This window comes from Paroedura picta, chromosome 5, assembly GCF_049243985.1.
Source record: "Paroedura picta isolate Pp20150507F chromosome 5, Ppicta_v3.0, whole genome shotgun sequence".
NCBI lineage: Eukaryota > Metazoa > Chordata > Lepidosauria > Squamata > Gekkonidae > Paroedura > Paroedura picta.
Genome location: NC_135373.1, coordinates 128,334,393 through 128,357,373, shown reverse-complemented (window position 1 = coordinate 128,357,373; position 22,981 = coordinate 128,334,393). Strand labels below are relative to the sequence as shown.

The 22,981-nt window shown below is 55.3% G+C and overlaps 2 protein-coding genes across 3 annotated transcripts; both read left to right on the top strand.

The window, feature by feature from the left end:
• Window positions 1-1,812: 1,812 nt before the first annotated feature.
• Window positions 1,813-8,338, top strand: LOC143839173 (acrosin-like). Its single transcript, XM_077340998.1, has 5 exons — window positions 1,813-1,947; window positions 3,618-3,821; window positions 4,570-4,835; window positions 5,022-5,167; window positions 7,612-8,338. Exons 1-5 carry the CDS (start codon window positions 1,814-1,816, stop codon window positions 8,221-8,223), a joined length of 1,362 nt encoding a protein of 453 aa, XP_077197113.1. The 5' UTR covers window position 1,813; the 3' UTR covers window positions 8,224-8,338.
• Window positions 8,339-12,016: 3,678 nt separating this feature from the next.
• LOC143838747 (acrosin-like) lies at window positions 12,017-21,884 on the top strand. 2 transcript variants are annotated; one of them, XM_077340555.1, is made up of 6 exons: window positions 12,017-12,166; window positions 12,400-12,634; window positions 15,598-15,801; window positions 17,254-17,519; window positions 18,456-18,604; window positions 20,628-21,884. In XM_077340555.1, the coding sequence occupies exons 2-6, from the start codon at window positions 12,516-12,518 to the stop codon at window positions 21,363-21,365; spliced, it is 1,476 nt and encodes a 491-aa protein (XP_077196670.1). In that variant the 5' UTR covers window positions 12,017-12,166; window positions 12,400-12,515; the 3' UTR covers window positions 21,366-21,884. The 2 variants fall into 2 exon arrangements, with proteins under 2 accessions (XP_077196670.1, XP_077196671.1); XM_077340556.1 differs by lacking the exon at window positions 12,400-12,634.
• Window positions 21,885-22,981: the final 1,097 nt, after the last annotated feature.

Below are 22,981 nucleotides of genomic sequence, written 5' to 3'. Positions count from 1 at the left end.
CTTATTTTTTAAATCAATAAATGCTGGTATATCCAGCATTTAAAAAAATCCTTTCAGGATCAGAAAGTGCGTCTTGACCTTTTCCTTTCCCCTTAAGAAAGACATCCATTTCACGATGGAGACTGAAAAAAGTACGAGGACTTTGCTTCTGCTGAGCCACTTGACTTCTGCATGGCACAACACATCCCCACATCCCGCATCCATTTCTGAGCGAAAATTTTGAAACTGCCGAAGAGCCAGGCCCTGATGCCTGAGTCATTGATGCTGGAAACAACAACACACGTCACGCTTCCCCACTGAAGAATCTTACTGCACAAGGCTTGCTGATGGATGATGCAGTGAAATTTAATTTCTATATCTCTTCATTGATTTTTGCAACTTACTTCCCACCATATTTCTTGCACCCTCAGGCCAAAAGTGGCCTATAAGAACCAACTCTTCTCCTTCTTCCGCTACTGCTTGACCGGCTCACCGGCTCCTGCAATCACACAGACGTGTAAGAAGACCCCTAGGTGGAGTGAGGAAGGGGGAGAGGCAGGAGCAAGCAAGGCCAGAGGTCAGAGCCACCAGCTCTTGTTGGGGAAGGAAGAAGGCAGCAGCAACCTCACCAGTCACTTTGGAAGCCACTTGCTTTGATGGGTGGAGCCTCAAGAAATGTTCAGGATGCATGACACTTTGTATCCTCCCCCCCCCCCCCCAAAAAAAAAAGCCAGGCCTCTTACTGTCCTTTCCCCACCTTTCTCTTTTGCAAAAGCAGACCTGGCATCTCCTGAACCCGTTCAAACAGAGGCCTTACCTCCCTTATAGACACATCTATCTTCAACCTGGTAGTTCATGGAGAGGGGAGTTAAAAGCTGAGCGGTCTGGGGGCCTGAGCTTGGCTGGCTAGAAAAGCACCCAGAATGGCCCAAATGCTATTGTGGAGGATAAGACCAAGAGGGGCTGACAGAAGGACCCGTGGATACCAAAGCCCTGGTGCTGCTGTCTTTTTTGGCTAGAAGGGCCAGGATGAGCAGCAGTAGAGGGTCCCTCTTGGGGCAGGAAGCACAGGATGGGTCTGGGGGAAACGCCCTGAGGGGGAGAGCGGCAGAAAAGCAGCTTAGAGGACCACACATGGGCCCCCCAACCTCGTTCCATGAGGCCCTCCAACCTGCTTGAAGTTGTGGACCTTTGTTTTAAATTATTGTTCTATTTTATTTTAAAAATGCTGTTACCCCCCCTGGGCCCCCTGGGAAGGGTGGGCTATAAATAATTTAAATCATTTGCTTTATTTCTGCAAGTGGAAAATGAGCAGAGGGAGGTGGGGGCTGAGGAGAATCCTGCTCCCTGAAGGGATGCCTGTGGAGGGGCTAGGGGTGCCAGCACTGGGGGGGGGGGATTTGGGGGAGGCAGCAAGCTTGGGGAGGAGAGGGATTTCGGTGGGGTGCCAGGCCTTCCAAAGCAGCCGCTTCCTCTAAATTCACTCATCTCTCCAGCCACCCCTTGGAGACTCCCCCCTCTTGAGAGGGGACGTTTTGACAAAGGCCACCGTCCACCTGGCCAGCTCCTGTTCATCCTGCAGGAGGCTATTGTGCTTGTGGGGGTGCTGGGGTCTGGGAGGGCCCTGCCAGCCCCCCCTCCGCTAGGGATCTTCCTGGCTGACCCTGGACCGCTCTCTTGCTCCCTCTGGTCTCCTGGGGCCCCTGCGGGGCGGGCCGGAGGGCCTTGGGGAGGGTGCGGGGCTCCCGCCTTGCAGGGGAAGAGCCCAGCCTGGTGGGCTGTTCCGTGTGATGTCATACTGCCTGCCTGCTGATTGGACAGGGGGCAGTTTGTGATGTCAAGCGGAGGGAGGGGGAGGCGGAGATGGGAAGCGGCCCCCGCTGACCCCAAGAGCATGTGGAGGCTGCTCCTCCAGGTCCTGACCCTTGTCACGATCCGGCCAACCCGAGCCATAGAGAACAACTGCAAGTGAGTCGCGGCCCCAGCGGAGGGAGCTGCCCCTCGGACCCAGCCCCCAGCGCACGGCAGAGGGGCCGCTGCTGGCGAGCACATTCAGGCCCGGGAGAGGGAGGGCTCCTGGCCGCAGCACTGGCTCCTAGCTTGGGACCAGACTGGGAAGCTGTGCAACAACACGTCTCACCAGGGCTCCCAGAGACACCCCACCGAGGCTGCAGAAGCCTAAGGAGACCCCCACACCTTCTGAAATGTGGGCAGGGAGGGGCCTCAGGGGGGTAGAGTGCTATGGAGGCCACCATGCCAAGCGGCCCTTTTGTCCAGGGGGACTGACCTCTGTTGCCCAGAGATCAGCTGTGATTCCAGGGACCCCCCCCCCCCCAGGTTCTCTTGCCGCTTGTCCTGGGGCGTTTTCAGAGAAGCTTCCTGCAAAAATATCACATGCCGTTGACGGCTCGTGAGTTGAGGTGATGGTTTTCTTGGAACTCTTTCTGTGAACCGAGAAGGTAGCTCATGTCCTTTGCTGTCAGCTGAGCTTTGAATTCCATTGACGGAATGTGGGAAATATATCCCTTTTCCAAAGAAAGGCACAAGGTCTTCAGAGACAGGGGTTCTCCCCCAGATGCGTTGGGTGGGTCTGGATGGTCCTTTCTCCTGGACCAGCTCACAGAATCAGTTTTATTGGAAAAAATAATTCTTAACCAGATAGTTGGGAATGGTTAAGTAAAGAGATGGGATATGGGAAAGGTTCCATATCTGAGGCACGATAAATCAACATCAAAATTCAGAAGAGGATGGAGTCCGATATTAGCTCACATTGAACAGTAAAAACTGAGATAAAAAGAAATAATCAATTTTAAGACAGGTCTTTGGGGGAAATGCAGATTTTGGAAAAACTGCAGTATGTGAGGTGTGATACTGGAACGTGTCCAGAGGAGGGCAACAAAGATGGTGAGGGGTTTGGAGACCAAGACATATGAAGAAAGGTTGGGGGAGCTTGGTCTGTTTAACCTGGAGAGGAGATGACTGAGAGGGGATCTGAGAACCATCTTCAAGTATTTAAAAGGCTGCCATATGGAGGATGGAGCAGAATGGTTCTCTCTTGGCCCAGAGGGACAGACCAGAGCGAATGGGATGAAATTAATTCAAAAGAAATTCCGTCTAGACCTCCGGAAGAAGTTCCTGACAGACAGAGCGGTTCCTCAGTGGAACAGGCTTCCTCAGGAGGTGGTGGGTTCTCCATCTTTGGAGGTTTTTAAGCAGAGGCTGGAGAGCTGTCTGACGGAGAGGCTGATTCTATGAACTGAGGCAGATGGTGAGTGGGTGGGCAGGAAGGGATTTTGTAGATGATTGGCTTTGTGGCCCTTCCTTGCATTCTGCAGGGGGTTGGATTAGATGACCCTGGAGGTCCCTTCCAACTCTGTTATTCTATGATTATGGTGATGCAAAGGAAGGAGATAAATATTGTCAAAATCCAGCTTTATGCTTATTTTTTTTTAACAAAATAGTAGTTTTCTTTTAAAAACAGCTTCAGAATTCCCCCCTCTCTCTCTCTGTCAGCTGGTGCCTGGGCGGAGGAGTGAGTGAGGTGGGCCTTTGCACGGCTGATGGGGAGCCAGAGGTGCAGGTCAAAGCATGCCTTCCGCAGGACTGACTGTTTGACTGTTCCTCCCGTCTCTCTGCAGCGTCATCTGCGGACAACGTCCCCTGGCCCCCAGCCACGGCCAGTCCACGCGGAAGGTGGGTGACACAGACACCTTGCCGGGAACGTGGCCCTGGATGGTCAGCATCCGAAGACCTTCTGGGTCCAGCTACCAGCACACGTGTGGGGCCTCCCTCATCAGTGGCAGATGGATCCTCACGGCAGCCCACTGCTTTAACCAAAAAGGGTGAGGGGAAAGGGGTGTGGGACGCTTGGGGAGGGCTGGGGGTTCAATGGGACACAGTTTCAGAGTTTAACTTCCAGAGCAGCCATTTTTTGCAGGGGAACTGATTTCTGTCACCTGGAAGTCTGTCATAGTAGGGAGAGGTCCCCATCCAGCCCCTGGAGGTTGGCAACCCAGTTCATAATTTTAATTTTACTAGAACATGAGTTCCCAGCCTTTTTGAGAGCCCATGGACAGCTTTGGCATTTGGATACAAGACGGTGGGCCCAGGCACAAAATGGCTGCCACAGGAAGCAGGGGCGGCTACAAAATGGCTGCCGCAGGAGGCGGGGCCAGCCAGAAGACTGCATCACTCCCGTAGTAACTCTTCAGCATTTCAAGGGGAAGCTCCTTTGGGCAGACGGCTGTGTCAAATGAACAGACGGTTTAAAAATATTTCCTTGCATATGCTCAGAGGTGGTTAGGCTCTGCATGCCTTTATTTATTTATCTAGATTTATTGGCCGCCTCTCCCTAGAAATAGGCTTGGGTGGCTAACATCAATAAAAATCCATGTACAAATATAAAACATTTGACATTAAGTTTAACGATCCTTAGTCTAAATGCCCTCTTGAGTGCCCTTGATCCGACCACTTGGGTCAGGGTAATTCTTGATTTGGAGTCCAGATTTCTGGAGGGAGGGGGAGGGGTGTGCCTGTGTGCCGGCACTCCCTTCCAACTGCAGCTGGCTTGGCTCCCCTGCTTGGCTCTAGGTCCCTAGTGAACTGGGAGCTGACCTTTGGCGTCACGGAGCTCTCCCACCCTGGCCCCGATGCCCAGGTGCGCTTCCCCAAGAGGCTGGTGGAGCACGAGGACTACGAGCCAGAAAAGCAACTCAACGACGTTGCGCTGGTGGAGCTGGATGAGCCTGTCCAGTGCAACGACTACGTCCAGCCCGCCTGCCTGCCGGACAACACCATGGACGTGTCTGCAATGACCCGCTGCTTCATCAGCGGCTGGGGCTACACCCACGAGAAAGGTGAGAGCCCAAGCAGTGGCCGTCCCTTCCCGGCAGCCGTGGCCACTCCGCAAAGGATGGCTATGGGGACACGTCAGTGGCTTGGAGGGAGCACAGCCCTCTGGGAGGTCTCCAGCCCCCACCAGGCGGTTGGCACCCCAGTCAGGAGCGGAGCACTGAAGGAGTGTCCCTTCCTTCTTTTTCCAGCCAGGAATCCGTCGGACGTCTTGCAGGAGGCCATGGTGAACCTCATCCCCCTGTCACAATGCAACGACACCCTGTGGTACGACGGCCACATCCGACCCAACAACCTGTGTGCAGGCTACGAGGAGGGCGGCACGGATGCTTGCCAGGTGGGTAAGTCGCACCCGGAACGTTAGGGCCGGGGAGTGAGCCGGGCCCCCGGGTGGGGCTGCCCTCCAGAAACCCTCCCCTCAAGCAGGTTCTGCTTCCGGCAGATGGATCAGCCCAGCCCAGCCCAGCCCAGCCCAGCCCAGCCCAGCCCAGCCCAGCCCAGCCCAGCCCAGCCCAGCCCAGGCAACCATCTGGTGTTGACCCTGATTAGGGCTGCAGTCCCGGGAGACTTGGGGAGGAGCCTGGGGGGCTGGAGTTTGTAGATTGTAGATCCCAGGCCTCTCACTCCCGGCCTCAGTGACACTGGCAAGCAGGGGGCAGCCGTCCGGTGACTAATCTTCTTCACCCAAGGTTGCAGCAGGAAAAATTCATTCGCGACTCTGCCAGCTCCCTTGTGGAGTCATAGAACCATCAAGGTGGAAGGGCCCTCCAGGGTCATCTAGTCCAAGACTCACAACTACCTGTCCACCCACAGTGACACCAATTGCATGCCAAAGTGATCCCCCCCCCACTTACACACACCAAAAATTTCCACAATCCAGTCTGGCCTGGAGGGAATTCACCTCCCATCCCACAGTGGCGATCAGCAATTCCCTGGGAATGCCAGGAAGAGCCACAAGAGACAAAGACAGGCATCTGCCTAAGTTTATAAAATCAGCAGTTCTGTTAGATGACTGACTAGCCTCTGCTTAAAAATCTCCAAAGATGGAGAACCCACCACCTCCCGAGGAAGCCTGTTCCACTGAGGAACCGCTCTGACTGTCAGGAACTTCTTCCGGATGTGGAGACGGAATTTCTTTTGGATTAAGTTCAGCCCTTTGGTTCTGGCCTGACCCCTTGGGGCAACAGAAAACAACTCTGCTCCATCTTCTCTATGGCAGCCCCTCAAGTATTTGAAGATGGCTCTCATATCACCTGATAATTGTCTCCTCTCCAGGCTAAACAGATCAAGCTCCCTCTTACGACCATAAGGTCTTCAAACACCTTAGCAACTTCGCAGGCCTCCTCTGGACATGCTCCAGTTTCTCTACATCTCTCTTCTTTCAGGGCGCAGTTCTCTCTCCTGCCGTATTTAGCATCTTCATGTGCCCTCTAGCCAAGTGGTTTGGGGGCTGCGCTGTCACCAATAGGCTGATGAGACCCAATTCTATTTCCTAATGGATGGCCTGCCAGACTCCCCCCCCCCCAATGAGCATGATGATGACTTGAGATGAAAAACCGATGAGCTCCCCCCCCCAACTATTGCATTAGTGGCAGATCTTCAGGTCCCTCTCTTAAGCTGATGTGAAAGTGAAGTATCTTTATGGTTTTGTGTCATGCAAAAGCTCGCATGTTCCCATTTAAAGAAGTTGGTCCCCATAGATGAATGAGATTTAGGGTGACTTGGTCCTTCTGAGAATCGATTACGGAGGGTTTCCGTCTGAGTCAGAAGCAGCAGTCAGAAGCAGCAGAACAAAATGTGCTTCCAGGGGGGCACCCAGAAGACCAACCAGGGGTAATTCTGGGGGCCATTCCGCACCAGGATCTCTGTAGCGCGATTTTCGGCCAAAAATAGAGTGAACAATAAAGGGAAAATAAACCAGCAAACGGGGCTGTGTGGTGCTTGGCGCTTGGTGACTTAAAACAGCTCTGGGGAGGGACTGCAGCCGGGGAAGCCTCGCTGGGTAAACGAAGGCTCGCCGGTGCGTTGATCTCTGCTCGCTTCGAGAAAAAAAACTGGCGATTGCTTCGCCGGAAGATCAGAGGAGAGCCAGGGGGAGGGACTTTGCAGAAACCGCAACAATGGTAACGCACAGAACTTTCCTGCTAGTGTAGCAGATTGGTTGCAAGAGTGTAGCGCTTTCCGGAGGGTGAATCCACTTTTTGGGATTTCCCTGAAAGCGCTACAACGAAGCGCTTTTTGCGGATCAGTTTCAGGAGTGTGGCAGATTGTCAACGACGTTGTGCATAACTGCAAATTAGTAGTGATTTCAATTTGCAACCATTGTGCAATTTTGAACTAGTGCGGAATGGCCCTGGGTCTCCGCTGTGGTGTGCCTGCCTACCTCTTCAGACCAGAAGACGTGTTGAGTGCACACAAAACCTTTTAGCCAGGATAGAACTCAGTTGGCCTTAAAGGGGCCCCTGGACTCAGACATTGCTGTGCTGCTTCTGACTTGCTTTTGAGGAAATCGACTGTGGTGGGAGGAGCAGCAGGCCATCTCTTTCCTTCCCACCCAGACCACCTGAAACCTGCCCCCCTTCCCGCCTTGTGGGCTCTCGGATGAGGGGCGGTTCAACCTCCCAGCCTTCCGTTTCCCTCCTCTGAATTCCACCCCTCTCCCCCTTCCGCACGGGCCCGTCTCTCCCCACCGCCTGCCTGGTGCCCCTTCCCCAGGGGAGAGCCCCCTGCCCCTCCTTATGCCTCCCCCTCCTCTCACGCCTCTTCTCCTTCCTGCTGCAGGGAGACAGCGGCGGCCCCCTCATGTGCCGGGAGGAGCGGTCGGAGCGCTTCTGGGTAGTGGGCATCACCAGCTGGGGGGCCGGCTGTGCCAGAGCCAAGAGACCGGGGGTCTACACCTCCACGCTGAACTTCCACGACTGGATCCAGGGCTACATCAAGGGAGACAATGAGGCCCACAGCACGCCTCCCCCACAGCCCACCCTCCTGCCCGAGCCTGAGGCAGAGGCGACACCCCAGACGCAACCGACGTTCACGGCCAAGCGGCAGCCACCTCTCCTGGAGCCACACTCCGCACCACCTCGACTGCCCCAGCCCGAACCTCTGGCGCAGCCGGAGGCCTCCCCACCCGAGGAGACACCCCCGGAACCGTCTCCCACCCCGGAGCCCACCACCCCGGAACCCACCACGACCACCACGACCACGACCACGACCACGACCACCACGACCACGACCACCACCACGCCAGTGGAAGAAATCACCCAGTACTACTATTGGACCCAGCCACGCCGCACACGGCGCACGCGACCCATGATTGTCTCCTCGGTCTATTATATCAGCGGCGGGGCTCAGAACTGGAGGAGGCCCGGCTCCCGAGCAAAGGCCCCGCCCTGATCACCCTTCGGCCTCCCACCGGAGCCCTGGGCCTCGGCAGGTGTGTTGCTTGGACCTGGGAGCCCCAGGCAGAGGCCCTCGCTGTATATGGAGAGATAAAAGGGAAATACGCAAAGCCTGTGGGGGTCCTCCTTGTCTTTGGCTGTTGCCCGATGCTGCCAGCTGCTGCGTGGGAGAGCCCTGGCAGCCATTCCCTCTGACCGGAGACCCGATGTAATTTCCTTGCCTGGCAGTCAGCAGCCCCGGGGGCTGGGAAGGGGCACTCGCCTGGCTTAGAAGGCCCACTGGGGGGAGGGTCAAGCAGCCAGCTCCAGGTAGGGAAATGCCTGGAGATTGGGGAGGGAGCCCGGGGGGGGGGGAGGGACTGGGGCCTCAGCAGAACACACGGCCACAGAGCCCGCTAAATCCGTGGACTCAGTCAGACACGGACACTGCGCTCCAACAAGAGACGGCTTCACCAGAACTGGACGTACTGAACAACAACAATGGAAACTTATAGCCACGTTTGAGGCTCCCACCAAGACACGTGATTGGCCCTTAACGGACAGAGGCCCGTGATTGGTCCATAAGTCTGCTGTGTGATTGGCTAAGAGTCCGGGGCTCAGGATCCCAGCCTTAGATCCAAGCTCAAGGTTTCTTACCCAGTCCCTGAAAGCCACATACGCAGCAGAGTTCGCCCTCCCAAGCAGCCCCTTTCTTCAAGGGAACCGATCTCTGTAGTTACGGGGGTTCCCTGGCCCCCCCACCCCAACCCCCACCCCGGAGGCTAGCTCTCCTAGCCTGGCTTTTCTTGCAGGACTGAGGGACCTCAGGGGAGATGTGCTTTGAAAGAGCAGCATTCTCTCGCGTGGATTTCTTTCGGACTCTGCCCACCGGCCAGCTGAGCCAGACGCCCCCCCCGATCCTTGAGGTCTCATTCAGTCCTTCTTCTGAGCATGCAAGCCTCCCCCCCACCTGCCCCCCTCGTGGCCTCCCAACAGGCCACTGCCAGCCCCCTCCACTCAGGCTGTTCCACCCAGCAGGGATGGCAGCTTGGTCCACAGCAAGGCCCTGGGGACCCCTGTGTAGGGTGGCCAGGTCTGCCTTGGGAAATTCCTGGAGATCTGGGGGATGGAGCCCATTGGGGGGGGGTTGGGGGGCTTAATGCCGGGGATCCCACCTTCCAAAGTGGCCATTTTATTTATTTATAATTTGATTTATCAACCGCTGCTCCCAGCGAACTGGCTCGTGGTGGTTGACAGCAGAGGTATAAAACAATGATAACATGAAAATGTCACCATAATAAAACCCTAAATAATACCCCAATAAAATACACATAACAATGCAATCTGGGGGTAGGCAGCCCACCCACCCTCCCACCCATGCTCCTGGGGGCCGGGGGCTGTGCCTGGAATGGCAAAGAGTGCGTGATGGCCTCTCTCGCCCTCCAGGACTAGGGCTGCCAACTCTGGAGTGGAAAATTCCTGAAGATTTTGGGGGTGGAGCATGGGAGAGCGGGGGGCAGGGCATAATAATGCCGTACCTGACACCTTCCGAAGTCGCTGCTTTCTCCCGGGGGGATTCCACGCCCCTTCTGGAGGCTGGCATCCCTAGCCAGGACCCTCTTCCTGGGCCATTCCCCCTCCTAATCCACGACCCCCCCCAGCTTGTGGGCAATCCAGAAAGGGCTCTCTGCATCCCTTTAGGGAAAAAATGCCGATTGCCTGTGGAGAGGGAAATGCAGAGAGGCTGAGGGGGTGATAAAGAAACTGGAACAAAAGACAAGAAGATCACATTCATTTTTTCTAGGCTGTTTTGTTTTCATATTAATCACAATAATTACAAAAGGCCCCTTTGTTGCTATTATTGTAATCAATTGTGAAAGAAATGTGCAGGTCTCTTCAGGCCTCAAGCCCAACACTGCCCTCCAGAAACTGTTTCCTGTGGATGCCTGTCACTTTAAGCACACCCCAGGGGCTCATGGAGATTGTAGTCCATGGACATCTGGAGAGCCCCAGTCTGGCCATGTGTGCCACAGAGTGAAATTATTTCCCGTACCTGTCATCTGGAGATCAATCTGAACCCCACCTGGAGGCTAGCAGCACTGTCTATAACTCTAGTAGATATATCTACTAGAATACCTCATGTACATATAATAAAGTGGCACCTTTAAGACCAACAAATTGTTATCCAAGGGGCTCTTGCACCCAGGAATACAATGGGTACTAATACATACATCTGCACTGTGACCTTCCTGGGTTCTGGATGACAGCTTAGCCAGCCAGATGTTCAACAGGCAGAGAGTTCTGACCAGCAGAAGGGAATGGAGCTGCAGACAAACCAGGGCTTAGATTCCAAAGTTGTTGCAGGAGCTCCTCATTCCACTCCCCAGCCTCCAGCTGCAGCTCCCTGCCTTGTCAGCTCATCTGGCTCACCTGAGCCAATTAAGCAATGCCAGCTGTGTGCTGGAAGAGAGCTCCAGTCTAAAAGGCACCACCCCGTGTTAGCAAGACAGCTGCTGACTGCAGAAGATGGTGAGTCATCACAGCGAACGCTGGCAGGGGCTCGTGGAAATTGTAGTCCGTGAACATCTGGAGGATCACAGGTTGACTACCCCTGCCTTAGACAGTCCGCGAGTCAAGATTCGACCTGTCTTATCCGTCAAAACTTTGTGAGATATTTTTAGAGTCCCATGTTTGTTTGTTGTTTAATTTTACTGTTTTTAGGGCTGGTAGCCCTGTTGTATTGATTTTCAGACTCTCTCCTTCCGACAACAACCAATTTTCTCCCTTCCCCACCTGAATTCAACACTTTGCAATGTGCTTCATTGGGTCTCTGTTGGGACTGAGAGCCTGTATTTTCCCATCTTTCTTCATCCAGGGATCTGCTGAGCGCCAGGGTTAGGCCTGTCCCTCCCACCCTACTGCCCCCCCCCCGACTGTGTTACAACGGAAGCACCACCCATGTGTCCAAACTGACCGTGGTGTGGGCCAGCCAGGTCCCCTGACACATTTGTTAACCTGCTTGTGCTGCCAAAGAGCTCAGCACAAGGGTCTCTTTCTTCCCACCAGTAGCACCTGGGAGACTAACCAAATTCAGCTCTGGCAACAGGAAAGCTGACCCTCAGGATCAAACTCTCTGGGCTGGGTCTGAAGCTTTGTGCTCTTGTCAGGCCAACATGGCGGCCCAGCTGAGTCTCTCCCGCCTCCATTTTATCCTCTCAGTGTCCCTGTGAGGGAGGGAACGACTCGGCCACGGTCACCCAGGAGAGCTTCCATAGCCAGATGGGGATTTGAACCCGGGCCTCTGTCTTAGCTTGAACCCCCCCCCACCACCACAGACTGTCCTGGCTGTCCATAGGCATCCCCCTGTGCTCCCTCATTTCCTAGGGAGTCTGGCCTCAAGACCCCCAAGAGCAGTGGCCCTCAACTTGGGGGTTGGGACCCCTTTGGGGGTTCAATGACCCTTTCACAGGGGTCACGGCAAGGCGAGCTTAGCCAGGCGGGGGGAGGGTCCGCCACGGATGCCTCCCCCAAATCATGGGGTTTCTTGGCTTCTCCTGCACCCTTCTCTCCAAGGGGCACCCACAGTGGCTCACATCCCTTAACTGATGCCTCCCAATCAATTTGGTCTGAGGGAGGGCGCCTGCACACGAAAGCTGAATGGTTGTTGCTCTTAAAGGTGCCCCTGGAAGCACAATTTTTGTTCTTCCAAATGGTTGGTTTTCGTTCATTGCGTACCCCGCCCTTCTCTCCAAGGGGGTCCCAAAGTGGCTGATCGCTCCTCTTCCATTTCATCCACACAACAGCCTTGCGGGGTAGATTTGAGATACAGCGTTCGTCTATCTGGAGCAGCGGAAAAGAGTGAGATCGGCATGGTGGGACAAGAGGCAGAGCTGAACTGAGAAACCCCGGGAAAAAAACAATTTATACACAATCCCGAACAAAGGATCTTCGCACCATTGGTCAGTTTTGGTTTAATTTCTGTGAAAGAACCCTGGCCTAATTTTATGGTTGGAGGTCAGCACAACAGGAGGAGCTGTATGAAAGGGCCTCGGCATTAGGAAGGTTGAGGAACACGACAGGTCATGACCTGAAGGGGGAGGGCACCAAAGTGACCTCCTTGGCCTGCCAGTTCGGTTCCCTCTGGGCCCTTCCCTGAAAGGGACGTTGACGGAGCCATTTCTCCCCCCCGCAGGGAGAAGAGACGCCCAGCAGAGAATGCCGGCCTCTGCGTGTGTGCTTGTGACCTCACACTGACTGTGAGCCGATTGGACCAGGCTCAGAAGTGCGGGGTTTGTGACGTCATGAGCTATGGGAAGCCGCGGCGGAAAGCTGCACCGGCTGCCCCCATGTAGGATGAAGGGGCTGCTGTTCCCTATTTTGGCCCTTTTTGCATTCCGGCCTGCCTGTGCCCAAGACGACTGGTGCAAGTAAGTGACCCCCCACACCCAGGGCAGGGGGGCAGGCCCTAGGAAGGCCCCGGAGGCTCCCAGGATCACCCCCGATCTCTCTGGGGCGCTGATCCCTCCCTGCCGCCCCCCCCCCCAAGGCTCCACTCCCCAAACCCGGGCATTTCCCAGCTCCAAGTTGCCAGCCCACTCCAGAGGGAGGGAAGCCTGGGTCCTTGGAGATGGGGGTCTCTCTCTGGCCTCTGCTTTTGCATCAGGCCCTGCTTCCTGTGCAGAGGGTCAGGCCCAAACCCCTCAGCTGGGCTCCTCTGGCTCTGAGGACTTGGGGGTCCTGGCCCCCCTGCTGCCTGTGGGGCACTTGCTCTCTGGTAGCCCGGTGGGGCAGAGGAGGCCAGCCGTCTGAACTCTGAAGCACGAGCATCATGCCTGAGACACCTTCTTGCTGAGGACAGGTGGGCCTCCAGGGAAGGCTGTAAGAGAAGCACTTAAGTACCAGGACTGACCTTGTTTTTGTCAGATGAGAAGGACTGGGGGACTTGGCCCCTCCGGCCTTTTCCATCTTGCTCCCATCTAGAGCTTTTCTTTCTTTCTTTCTTTCTTTCTTTCTTTCTTTCTTTCTTTCTTTCTTTCTTTCTTTCTTTCTTTCTTTCTTTCTTTCTTTCTTTCTTTCTTTCTTTCTTTCTTTCTTTCTTTCTTTCTTTCTTTCTTTCTTACCTACCTACCTACCTACCTACCTACCTACCTACCTACCTACCTTTGTATGCCACCACTCCCAGACCTGCCAGCTAGCAGCTTCTCACATCAATAGATTCAAAGACAATAAAGATACAGAGATGCCTAAAACCTCCAACCCCCCCCCCCCGGCACGGAGTCTGATGCCACAGATTTAATTTCTCATTGTACAAAATTGGTTGAGACGAGGCGTGGATTGTTTATTTTATTTAGTGCTGTGGGCCAATGCATCCCCCCTAGAATACAAGCCTGACATTTCAGCCGTGTGGCTCGCACTGTGCTTGGGTTGCAGCCCGGCCTCACAACATCGGTGGCAGGAAGTCAGAAGGGGGGGGGCACCATGCTCCAAGGACTTTAGTGCTTCCATAGGCTGATGGCTCTGCCTGCACAGGGCTTGGTCTCTCAGCTCACACTTTGTTAAGGCTCAGTAAAACAGAACCAGAGTCCAGTCAGGCACCTTGAAGACCAACAAAGATTTATTCCAGGCGGGAGCTTTCGAGTGCAAGCACTCTTCCCCAGACTAAGAACTCCATACATGACCGTGGGAATATAAAGCAAAAATTAATTCTGTTTAATTAGTAAACTGTGTCACAACATCCAAATGCAGCCATAGGATAATTCCTTGCCAAAACAGCCAATCAGTCCCCTGGAATTCAGTTGTAATTCAATTCAGTTGACTGGCTGTGCTGAGGTGGCTGCGCTGGTTGCCAATTAGCTTCCAGATAAGCTTTAAGGTCTTGGTTCTTACCTTGAAGGCCACTTGTGGACTGAGCTCCCCCCCTCCCCTCCATAGAGCTCTTCTCTCTGTGGGTTTGAATCTGCTGAGGGTCCTCGGGAGGCAGGCCTGGCCTCAACCAGGGCCAGGGCCTTCTCAGTCCTGGCCACAACCTGGTGGAAGGAGCTCCCCAAAGAGATCAGGGCCCTGATGGAACGATCACAGTTCCTGCAGGACGGAGCTCTTCCGCCAGGCTTCTGGTTGAGGCCAGGCTAGCAAGATCGGGTCATCTGGGCAGGACGCATCCTCCCCTCCAGGTGGTGGTTGACCATGCTCAGGTGTGTGAGGAAGGGAGGGGAGTAGTAAATTAGTTTTTATTGCCAAATGTATAGGATGACATATTTGTATCTGTTTTTAAGTGGTTTTTATCATTCATGGTAAACTGCCACAAGCTGGCAGGGCCCGGGAGTGGCAATGAATGAATGAATGAATGAATGAATGAATGAATGAATGAATGAATGAATGAATGAATGAATGAATGAATGAATGAATGAATGAATGATCTCATGGCCTGACTTCCAAACAGGACTAAGTCTTTACTTAGGAACTCCATCTTGTCCATATGGCGAGGGACAATGGGGAGGGGTCTAGGGTTGAATGTTGAACTTCAAACTACTGCAGCTTTAAGCCATTACCAGCCTGTCCTATTTAAACAATGCTCTGGATAAGTCAGCCTAGGAAAAGGGCACTGCATCCATTCACCTTTTCTTCCCCTTGCTCAGCCTGTCTGTTTGAAAGGACCATGTGTATTATTTTTATTCTATTCACTTATTAAACCCAGCTTGGTGTCATGGTGAACAGAGGTGGTTTATAATCTGGTGAGCTGGGTTTGATTCCCTGCTCCTCCTCATGTAGGTAGCTGTCTAGTTACAATCCCATTGGAGCTCTTATAAAACAGTTCTCTCAGAACTCTCTCAGCCCTGCCAACCTCACAGGGTGTCTGTTGTGGGGAGAGGAAGGGAAGGCGACTGTAAACTCTTCCTCTTCTCTGTAATCTTGATGTCTGGAAACACAGCACAGCATTTCTTTGCTCAGGACAAGATAGTTGCAAGCACAGCTTGTCACTTTGCAGGGAGGTTTCCACACTTGTGGGGAGACAGATGGGGGCCAGCAACAACTGGGGGTTGTCTGCCATTAATTACTGACGTGGACAGTTTTAATTCTCCAACGTTTTTGTGAACTACAACTGAAGTCAAAAGGACTGATGGGCTGTTTTAGCAAAGAATTATCACATGGCTTAATTTGGATCTTATGACAAGAGCTTTCTAATTAGCCACAATTTGCTTTTGCCTTCTGCCTCCACAGTTATGCTGGTGGTTCATTAGTCTGAGGAAGAGGGCGAGGGCATGGACTCACAAGCCCATGCCTGGAATAAATCTCGGCTGGTCTTAAAGGTGCCTGATGGGACTCTGCATATATATATATACCTGGCATCAGGACACACCTTTACTCCTGGGTGTTTGTGTTTCCCCCCCAGTGGCATTTGTGGAAGACGTCCGTTGGCTCCCAGCCATGGGGGGTCGATGCGAGTGATAGGAGGCACGGACGCTGTGCCGGGAACTTGGCCCTGGATGGTCAGCATCCAGATCCCATCGGAAAATGGCTACATACATGTCTGCGGGGGCTCCCTCATCAGCCCCCGTTGGGTTGTCACGGCAGCCCACTGCTTCCTTCAAAAAAAGTGAGTGGAGGGGGGCGGGCAGATGGGGCAATCGCAGGCCAGCCCTTCCTTGTGCTCGTGGCTTCCCCGCTCAGCCAGTCGTTGCCCAAGATTAGTCGTTTGGGGAGGGACTTTGGGTTCTCTATGCCCCGGGCGGGGTCCAGGGATTAGGTGAGATGTTCTTTCTTTGCTGGGTGGCATACACTGGGGGGGGGGGGGAAGGCTAGGCAAAAGGGGCGGGGGGGGGTTGCAGCTCACCCTCTCCTTCAGGCAGCTGGTCTGTTTGCACTTGGGTGGAAATGTGAACCTAAGCGGAGCCCACGTTGCTTAGGACAGCCCAGTAAATCACCCAGCCTACTCTTCCGGGAACAGGGCCAAAGTCTTAGCTTGCACACTGGAAGGGAAGGCATGTTTTGTGGGGGATAGAAAGCAAGCGACTCTAACAGTGGTCCAGGGTAGGGCCAGACTGGTTAGCAGGACCGCCGCAAACATGGGGAAGGAGTTGAGACTTTTGGACTTGGCAAGGAGCCCTAAGTCCCTCCAGAAAAATAGAGCTGCAGAGTAAAAGGACCCTTATTGGTTACCTTTGTGGATTAGGCAAAGATCCAAACTCACAGGTCTTTGAGGTTTAAAAGGAATAATCTTTACTGGAAATATTATGTGTGTGTGTGTGTGTGTATAAGACACTGGCTCCTTCAGGAGTGGTTTAAGGATTTGTGGGGCCTGTAGAACCAGAGCTAGTTTGAGGACGTGCGAGGCCCTAGCAGACTACAATTGCAGTGGGACCAGCCAGCCTGGGGGCAGTGGAAAGGGGGTATCACTCTGAGTATCCTTAAAGAGGGAAAAGGGAGGAGGAGAGAGGCAACAGCCCCAAACCATTGGGGGGGGGGAGAAGGCACCAAGTGGGGTCTCTGGAAGTGCAGGGCCTGTAGCAAGGGCTACGTGGATAAACCAGACCTGGACTACTTGCAACAGGGAAACCTTCCCTAGCTGAAGAAAGAGGAAGTGGGTGGTGGCCCCACTAAAAGGAATCTCCCAGGCCTCGAGGAGTGGAATTTTTCAAGCATGTGGCTGCAATCTCAATAGTGACCATCTGGTGTCACTAGTGAGCACATAGGCCCAGCTACACTGTTTAAAAGCTTAACAATAACCCTGCAAGGAAGACTTCACCAAATTACTTGCCGCTTTCAATTCCATCAGAAGGTTCTTCTCGGGATAGCTGGCAGGCAGGCAGGCAGGCTAGGACCACGTGGCCTTGTTTTGGACAATTTCCCCTGCAGCCTGGCTTCTGAAGCAGCAGCCCTGTTGGATCACTGGTGCTCGGGAGCAGAGGGTGGAGCGAGTCCTTCATGTGCAGGCTCATTGTCCCAGCACAGCCCCTGAGTAGGATGCCTGGAGCGGAAGGCCCCGAAGCCACGAGGCCCTTCTGCCAAAGCCTGTCGCCTGACACGTCCCTTTCCTTCTCTGCTCGAGGTTCCTGGAGCACTGGAAGCTGATCATTGGCGCCACACAGCTTTCCCAGCCGGGGGACTTTGTTCAGGAGCGCACCATCAAGAACCTGGTGGAGCACGAGCTGTACTCGCGCCGGCGGAGCCTCAATGACATCGCCTTGATGGAGCTCAGTGCCCCCGTCAACTGCTCCGACTACATCCAGCCCGCCTGCCTGCCGGACGAAGACGTGGACGTGTCATCCCTCACGCACTGCTACGTCAGTGGCTGGGGCGTCATGGACATGTCAAGTGAGAGCCCCGCGAGGCGCATCAAAGGAAAACCCCCAAGGGATCAAACGTGGGGTCTCCGGCATGCGCAACGCAGCCCTTGCAGCAGGGAGGGGCTATGGCTCAGGGGCAGAGCCTCTGCCCGGCACGCGGGAGGCCCCGGGTTCAGCCCGCGGCCTCTGCAGTGGAAAGGGCCAGGGGCAGGGGAGGAGGAAGGCTGAGGAGGGGAAAGGGCCGGATTCATCCGAAGGCAGCTTCTGGCGTCTGTGCGAGGCTTTCCCACCCGACTGCCCACCAGGGCTTAGCTCGGGAGTCCTGACTTGCAAGGCCAGCTCTTGCGTGAGCGGTGCTGTCATTTGCTGACCCCAGGACCAGGGGCGAGCCATTGGGGAAGCCAAGCAGAGGCAGGGATCGCAGGGGGGAGAGGGAGGTAATCTCAGACGTGAACTCTCCGGAGGGTGGCCAATTTGGCCTGCAGGAGAGACCAAGGACCTTCAAGGCCCGCAAGATGGGCGGCAGGGGGTGGGGGGGGTGGAGCTTTCAAGAGTGGAGCTTCCTTCGTCAGGCGTCTGATGAAATGGAACTTGAGACTCATCCTCTGGAAATCTCGTAGGTCTCTTGTTGGTCCTGGACTCGAATCGAGCTCTGCAACTGAGAATGCTTCTTTGAAGGCTGTTGCTGCAAGGCAGGGTGGCCGGAAAGGGCTCATGGTCATTGTAGTCCATGGCCCCCTGGAGAGCCACTGTTTGGCCACCCAGCTCTAAGGATGGGTTGATGACTCCGCTTCTGACTCTCCTCCCCCAGCGTCCTAAGGGCAGAGCCAGTGGGCCATGGGCAGAGGTCCCAGAGGGATTCGGAGGCCGTCCACCCCCAGGGCCGGAGAGCAGAGACGCTCCGCCTGGCAGCAGGCCATGGCTGGAGGCAGGTCAGAGGCCAACGGGGTCTTTCTGCTTGCAGAGCCCACGGAGACAGCGGACATCATGCAGGAGGCAAGAGTCAACCTCATCTCCCTCGACATCTGCAACAGCACCGAATGGTACAATGGCCGGATCCATTACAACAACCTGTGTGCCGGCTACGAGGAAGGAGGAATCGACAGCTGCCAGGTACGTGGGCCTCTGCCCAAGGCCCAAACGGGACAAGCGTCCGAGCTCATTCTGCCCCGTCTGTCCTTCAACTCTTGCTCAGCTTCAGATCCTCTTTCCTGAGAGGACCCTGGTCCCTTTAGGGGTGCCAACCCCCAGGTGGGGCCTGGAGATCCCCTGGAATCACAGCTCATCTCCAGACTGCAGAGATCAGGTCCCCTGGAGAAAATGGCAACTTCATCACGTTATACTCCACTGAGGTCCTGCCCCGCTCCAAATCCCACCCCTGGCTCCTCCCCCACAGTCTCCAGGTATTTCCCAACCCGGAGCTGGCAACCCCAGATCCCTCACAGCTCCCCCCCCCCCCGTCCTGCTTCCTGACAGACCAGCTGCTCTTCACAGTTCTCCCTCCCTGGGGGGCCATCTGGGACGAGGAGGCCAGCCCCCAGGTGGGGCTGCGGGATCCCCTGGAATTATGGCTCATCTCCAGATTGGGGGGGGTCAGCTTTCCTAGAGAAAATGGAGGCTTCGGAGGGCAGACTCGATGGCCTGGCATCCAACTGAGGTCCCTTCCTCCCCAGGCTGCCCCCAAATGTTCAGGTTTTCCTGAACCTGGAGCTGGTGAATGCCAGAGGCCAGGGGGGGGGGAGCTGACAGCCCTTTCTGGAACCTTATTTATTTCATTTGTGTTTCAATTTATAGCCTGCCGCCCTCAGCAAGCTGGCTCACGGCAGATGACACTAAATACCCCAATAAAATGTAAAACATTTGTCCCCATTAAAACACCCATTAGAAAAAACCCTTATGGTGGCAACAATTCAAATCCCATAGAGCTAGCTAAAAAGTCCGGTTGCAGGGGGTCTCTGAGCACTGCCCTACCCCCCCCCCCCCACACACACACACTGATGGTCAACTAGTGGGGGACTTCCAATTCAGATCTCCCTTCTTGTCTGCCGGGGGGTATCAGATCTTCCTGGGATGGCCTCAACCACAGACCCGGTGGAAGAACTCCATCTTACAGGCCATGTGGAAGGTGGAAAGCTCCCGCAGGGCCCTCAGCTTGTCCGGGAGCTCATTCCACCAGGTTGGGGCCAGAACTGAAAAGGCCCTGGCCCGGGTCAAGGCCAACCAAACTCCCCTGGGGCCCGGAATCAACAACAGGTTACTATCCGCAGGGCGCAAAGCTCTGTGAGGGGCCATAGGGCGATAGGCAGTCCCTCAGATATGTGGGGCCCAGGCCACGAAGGACCTTCAAGGTCAAAACCAAAACCTTGAACCGGATCCGGGCTGTAACTGGCAGCCAATGTAGCTGCCACAGCACTGGATGAATATAGAATCATAGAATCATAGATGTTCCTGCAAGGACCTGAGCAGCTGCATTCTGCACCAGCTGCAATTTCTGCATCAGGGACAAGGGCAGGCCCCTGTAGAATGAGTTACAGAAGTCAATCCTGGAGGTGACCTTCTGTTTAGGGGCTGGATAAAGAGCCTCTTGTGGCGCAGAGTGGTAAGGCAGCTGACGTGCTGTCTGAAGCTCTGCCCATGAGGCTGGGAGTTCGATCCCAGCAGCCGGCTCAAGGTTGACTCAGCCTTCCATCCTTCCGAGGTCGGTTAAATGAGCAGCCAGCTTGTTTGCTGGGGGGTAAACAGTAATGACTGGGGAAGGCACTGGCAAACCACCCCGTATTGAGTCTGCCATGAAAACGCTGGAGGGCGTCACCCCAAGGGTCAGACATGACCCGGTGCTTGCACAGGGGATACCTTTAAAGGGCCTCCTCCAGCCCTGCTGATGTTGTGCCAGTGTGTTAACTTGCCCTTCCTCCTTCCTTTTCCCTAGCTCAGGGGTAGTCAACCTGTGGCCCTCCAGATGTCCATGGACTACAAGTCCCATGAGCCCCTGCCAGCAAACGCTCCTGGGAATTGTAGTCCATGGACATCTGGAGGGCCACAGGTTGACTACCCCTGCCCTAGCTCCACCCGCCTTGTGCTTCCTGACTCCCGACCTGCTCTCCCTGACGCCCTTGTCTTTTCCGTCCTGCCGCAGGGTGACAGCGGGGGCCCCCTCACGTGCCGGGAGGCCCGGTCAGAGCGCTTCTGGGTGGTCGGCGTCACCAGCTGGGGCAATGGCTGCGCCAAGGTCCGGAAGCCAGGGGTCTACTCGTCCACGCAGCAGTTCCTCGACTGGGTCAAAGGGAAGACCAAGGACAAGTTCTTGAGTCCTGCCCGCGTCCCGAAGCCCACGCATCCCCCTTCCACCACGCGGCGCAAGCCTTGGCAGCGGCCCCACATCTCCCAGCAGGACGTTAACCAGTTCATGAACTGGGTCAGTTCTCAACCCAAGCCCACTTTCCCTTTGGTGACCCAGCAAACCCGGCCGCCAGCAAGCTGGAACCAGGGGTGGGCAAACACCTGGTCTCGCCCTCAGCCCACATCGGCACCTTTTGGGAACATGGGGCTCACCTGGCCCCCCAGAACCCGCCCCCCGACTCGTCCCTTTGGGCAGCAGAACTGGAATGTGGGGCTCACCTGGCCTCCCAGGACAACCCCCCCAAAGGCCTCTGCCTATGGGCAGCAGAGCTGGCAAGGGGGGCTCACCTGGCCCCCCAAAACCCGACCCCCGCCTCCAACACAGGCCTCTGCCTACGGGCAGCAGTCCTGGCAGGGGGGTCTGACTTGGCCCCCCAGAACCCGACCCCCCGCGCAGTGGCAGCCCGCCAAGTGGTCCTGGACTCGGCCCCCCGGGCAGGCCCAATATGCCAACACCTGGCGCCCCATCAGGTAGGACCCGCCATTAACAGCTTCAGCCCCTGCAGAGATCACCCAGCCCTGGCCCTGACCCCACAGCCAGCCAGCCAGCCAGTTCCCAAGGTCCTGCCCTCCCTGCACAGCACAAGCCAAGCGCCAGAGTCCACCTTTGCCCCCTTCCGTGCCCTGTTGGGGACCCCCAACCAGGCCGCATGTGCCTCCACCACACATCTGACCCTCCCTGTTTCAGCAGAGTAGAACGGTGATCCGTAGGAACAAACCAGCTGCCGCCATGGCGTTTTGGCAAGGCGTGGAGAACGCTGGAGGGGTACGGCAGACAATGGCCTCCCCCCAGATGTGCCCTACGCTGGATGGTCAAATTCGAGTGCCTGGACTCTGCCCAGTGGGACCTGCTTGTTGCTGGAAGAACCAGGGGGGGGGCAAGCACCCATCCTGCAGGGCCACTCGCTTCGGCTTGTCTTCAGGGGGGCCCCGTGCCTGTTCTTCTGTGGGACTCTCTTGTCATGTGCATCAGCAATAAATTGGCTCCCTCCCATGCAGCTTGTCTGGCTTCCTCCCTGTCCACACCATGGGTTGCAAGGTATCAACAGCGCTCCTGGGGCCACACTTAGAAGGCACCGTAGTCCAGGGGTGGCCCTCCAGATGTCATGGGCTACACGTCCCATGAGCCCCTGTAGTCCACAGTTTGCCCACCCCTGCCGTAGTCTATCCGGAGGGTTGTCTTGAGGTGAGAAACAGACGGGCGGCATTCAGGCATCGCACGAAGGGGTTTGGGGACCCAGACGGAGGAGGAAAGGCTGGGGGAGCCTGGTCTGGGGAGCCTGGAGAGGAGGCGGCTGAGAGGGGGTCTGAGAACCGTCTTCAAGTACGCAATGGAGAACACATAATGCGTCTGCGCTCTCCCGGCTACACTGGCTCCAGGTTTTGACACTTAGTTTTAAAGCCATAACTGGTCTGGGGCCCTGTACCTATGGGTCCATCTCTCCCACTACACCCCCAAAGGACTGGAAGAGAGTGAATGTTCTCCAAAACTGCAAAAAAAAGGTGATGGGGAAATGACAGGCCGGTGAGTCTGACCTCGCGGGGAAGATAAGAGAGCCGAGATGACAGGTGGGGATCTGCAACTTTCTGAAGGATAACCATCGGGATCCAGGGAAATGCACACAGATTTCTGCCCAAATGGTCCTGCCAAGCCAGTTTCCTTCTCTGACTGAGTGATGACCTTAGTTGATCGTGGAAACTCAGTGGATGTTGTTTGCTTGGATTTCAGTCAGGTTTCTGACCAGGTTCCCACCACGTTCTGAAGGGTAAACTGGAGGACAGCAGACTGGACTTTTCGGTGTTTCGGTGGAGAGGGAATTAGTCAGAAAACCTTAGAGTGGCTGTTAATGGGATTTCATCAGAGTGGAGGGAGGGGAGCAGTGGGGGAACATTTTCAACATTTTTATCAATGAACCGGATGAAGGGCTAGGGGGACTCACCAATAAATCTGTGGGTGACACCAAATTGGGAGGAGTAATGAATAAGGCTTAAGGGGGGTGGCAGGTGACAGTGGATGAGCGAGAGGGTTGTGAGTGTCCTGCCTAGTGCAGGGGGTTGGACTAGATGACCCAGGAGGTCCCTTCCAACTCT

What these genes read in the sequence shown, in the direction of transcription:
- LOC143839173 (XM_077340998.1), top strand. Translation starts at nt 1,814, where the DNA reads ATGTCAAGCGGAGGGAGGGGGAGGCGGAGATGGGAAGCGGCCCCCGCT. An exon ending in GCCATAGAGAACAACTGCAA is followed by an intron (nt 1,948 to 3,617) that starts GTGAGTCGCGGC and finishes GTCTCTCTGCAG; the next exon opens with CGTCATCTGCGGACAACGTC. An exon ending in GGGCTACACCCACGAGAAAG is followed by an intron (nt 4,836 to 5,021) that starts GTGAGAGCCCAA and finishes TTCTTTTTCCAG; the next exon opens with CCAGGAATCCGTCGGACGTC.
- LOC143838747 (XM_077340555.1), top strand. Translation starts at nt 12,516, where the DNA reads ATGGGAAGCCGCGGCGGAAAGCTGCACCGGCTGCCCCCATGTAGGATG. An exon ending in CACTGCTTCCTTCAAAAAAA is followed by an intron (nt 15,802 to 17,253) that starts GTGAGTGGAGGG and finishes TCTCTGCTCGAG; the next exon opens with GTTCCTGGAGCACTGGAAGC. An exon ending in GAGGAATCGACAGCTGCCAG is followed by an intron (nt 18,605 to 20,627) that starts GTACGTGGGCCT and finishes GTCCTGCCGCAG; the next exon opens with GGTGACAGCGGGGGCCCCCT.